Source organism: Gastrolobium bilobum, unplaced genomic scaffold (genome assembly GCF_033153095.1).
Source record: "Gastrolobium bilobum isolate Gb01-03AN ecotype WA unplaced genomic scaffold, APGP_CSIRO_Gbil_v1 utg15403, whole genome shotgun sequence".
Classification (NCBI taxonomy): Eukaryota; Viridiplantae; Streptophyta; class Magnoliopsida; order Fabales; family Fabaceae; genus Gastrolobium; species Gastrolobium bilobum.
The window spans coordinates 401,083-404,213 of NW_026898870.1; the positions used below are offsets into that span (position 1 = coordinate 401,083).

The following is a 3,131-nucleotide window of genomic DNA, read 5'->3' on the forward strand; positions in this document are numbered from 1 at the left end:
GCTAGAGTTTGATAAAAAATAAAAATCTAACGAATTCGAATTTATAAAAGAAGAACTGCACTATTGCCACAAAAGATTGTCAAAAAATAATTTAACCTAAAGTAAGAGATATAATAAAACACTATGGTATGTGAAGACTTCTTTTTAGGTACGTTTAGGTCGGATCTGTCCCAGAGCATGATAACGCACAAATGCGCTCCATTATGTGATTAGTACGAATAATAAGATTATATTATTATCCAATAATTAAATTAAGGGCATTAGAGTACGTGTACATATATTGTATGGATATAAGTGGAATGGCTGTGGGGACCAATGATACCTTAACTAATAAGCCTTTGGTTCTAAACCTGAAAATTTTCAAAACTAGGTTTTGTCGCAGATGTACTATATATGATTTATATAATCTACTCAGCGTTATTCCAGCTCAAAATAGAAAGCAGATGGCTCGATTTCCCCTCGAAAACTGCAGTCACAGATAAACACGATTAATTCATGCATTATAGTTAATTATTATGATCTTTTGTTATAAAAACATCATATATGTATATTTTTTCACCATATCTCCAGGCTTCTTAAAACTAATTATTTAAACTCATTTTATAGATTCTAATTGAATTATGTCATAATGTACCCGGTATCAATTATTCTCTAAATTTTTTTCTTTGATTAGTCCTAATAATTACATATCCGTGAATCCAAATCCTATTCATATTCGCTTTCTTTCTATATTATTCTTTTTCTTAGTGGAGAGAGGAAATAGAAATATAAATTCCCAATCTATTATATTGTATATGATGTCTCTATTTTTTTCAGAATACATTGTGTACATGTACATAAAAGAGGTTAGAGATTTTGACTTAAATTAGCCATTTGTGTTTTCAAAAAATTAAAATTAAAAAAAAATAAAAGTTTAGAATTTAGGTTTTTGTCATACTTCAGCCATTACTAATACTATAAATTTAGAATTTATATATATATAATCTCATTTTCCTTAAATAAATAATGGAGTCATCATGTTTTAAGGGAAAAAGGAATTTTATTTTTGGATTGAAAAACTCATTGTTATTTGTTACTTATACATGTAAAATCCATCAGTCTTGTACATATAAGAGTTAATTTTTTTGTCCCATTATATGATTTATTATCATACTTTTATAAAATTAAAGGAGATGATCTAAATCCATTAATATGTTGAGTTACAGTGAACATACCAGCATTCTTACATGTGACATTCGTATCGTGTTTCACAAAACATTGCATTCACATACACAACAAAAATAATCTATTTATATAAAACAAGCTTGTCCATAAGATATATGTAATTGAGAAAAATAGTTTTTGTCATCTGATTATAGAAATGGACAACAACAATAATGAGCAAGATAGAGCGTTGCCAATTGCAAATGTGGGTCGAATCATGAAACAAATTCTTCCTTCAAGTGCAAAGATCTCCAAAGAAGGCAAACAAGTAATGCAAGAGTGTGTCACAGAGTTCATAAGTTTTGTGACTGGCGAGGCATCTGACAAGTGTCACAAGGAGAATCGCAAGACCGTTAATGGTGATGACATCTGTTGGGCTTTAAGTTCCTTAGGGTTTGACAACTATGCTGAGGCCATTGGAATGTACTTGCATAAATACAGGCACGCTGAGAGAGAGAAGATGAATCAGAACAAACTTGAAAGCACCAAAGAATTTAAGTATGAAGGATCATCAACAAAAACAAGTAGCCAACATGAGAAGCAAACTGAAATTCTTGCTCCAGTACTTGACTGTAGTAGGGTTACTGATCATGACAAGGTTGAAAACTCTCCTGCAAATCAATCTGCTGCTGGCTGAATATATATATATAGTTTCTTCTTTTTCTGAAGATCCAACAAGGTGATGATGACATACAACAACACCGAAGAAGAAGATTTCTTATTTTGTTGAATATTGTGAGGTAACTTGCAACTATATAGATATATATCTGGTCAAATAAGGGTACTTCCCCTTTCTGTGTTACATAGTTAGTGTCTTGAGCTTCTGTAATATTGTTGTATATTATGGGTATTAAGAGCTAGATGATTAATTAGTAGCTCTCAATTTTCTACACGAGTAGCAGTACTTCATTATTAAAATAGATCTCATTCATCTGAGCATATATATATTTGCAAATTTTCTAGAAGGTATTTACATCGAATTGAAATCCTGGGTTAATTTTCCATGAGATTATTAAGAAGATTTCTTGTGATCCTGATCAACAAACACATGATTATCATGTTCAAGACAAAAGGGAAATTTTAGTATAGGATTAATTAATTTAGTTTCTATTAGACCCAGCTGATATAGTCCAAATCTTGCAAAGTTTTGAACTGAATTAAAATGACAAGTTAATTCATCATGGTGAAACTCTCTTCTCATCTTTTTTAGTTCTTTATATCGTTTTCATTTCTTGTATTTTGGCACTCAAAGCTTTCCTCCGCTAGCTTATTGATCAGGTGGTGCCTTCAATTCATATATCTTCAGTTAATCATTCATACAACGGTCAAGATCAATATTCCAGTTAACATATTTAGTTTAGGAGTTAATCAGTTCTTAAAGTGTCCTTAATTATGGCCAAGCCTTCCCTCAGTTAAAACATACATCTAATTAATATGGAAAGAAAAAGTTAATGGATGAGTTCAATTATGCTTGTGAGTTGTGACCTCTCTCATTTTCTCCTTAACTAATTACAAATCATGCAGTTAATATAGCCATTTCCTCTGTCAGGGTTTAACAGCAGATAACCATCAATTTTGTAACCAAAATACAAGAATATTATTAGCCAGTAAAAATAAGAGGCCATAGAATAATAAACTAGCATATATACATGTACTAGGTTTTGGTTTTCTAACCCTAGAATCGGGGACCACAATCTCGTTGCTTTACATGTGCATAATTAACCGTGAAAATCGAATCATATCTCAGGCATGCCTGCATTCTACAACATTTTCAAATGAACAATTAGGTCATCGTCCCCATTAAAGTTGACAGCAAAGTTTTACTCAATAATCTGAACTTCTGTCAGAATTAGGGTTTTCAGCACAGATAGTCTGAGATTTCCACAAACTCTTGGGACCACTTCTCAACTATTACCTTATTATAGTTT

The 3,131-nt window shown here is 31.3% G+C and overlaps 1 protein-coding gene across 1 annotated transcript; it reads left to right on the forward strand.

Moving 5' to 3' along the window:
* The first annotated feature begins 1,360 nt into the window (after positions 1-1,360).
* Positions 1,361-1,840, forward strand: LOC133284914 (nuclear transcription factor Y subunit B-4-like). The gene has a single exon (XM_061482048.1). It carries the CDS (start codon positions 1,361-1,363, stop codon positions 1,838-1,840), a length of 480 nt encoding a protein of 159 aa, XP_061338032.1.
* Positions 1,841-3,131: the final 1,291 nt, after the last annotated feature.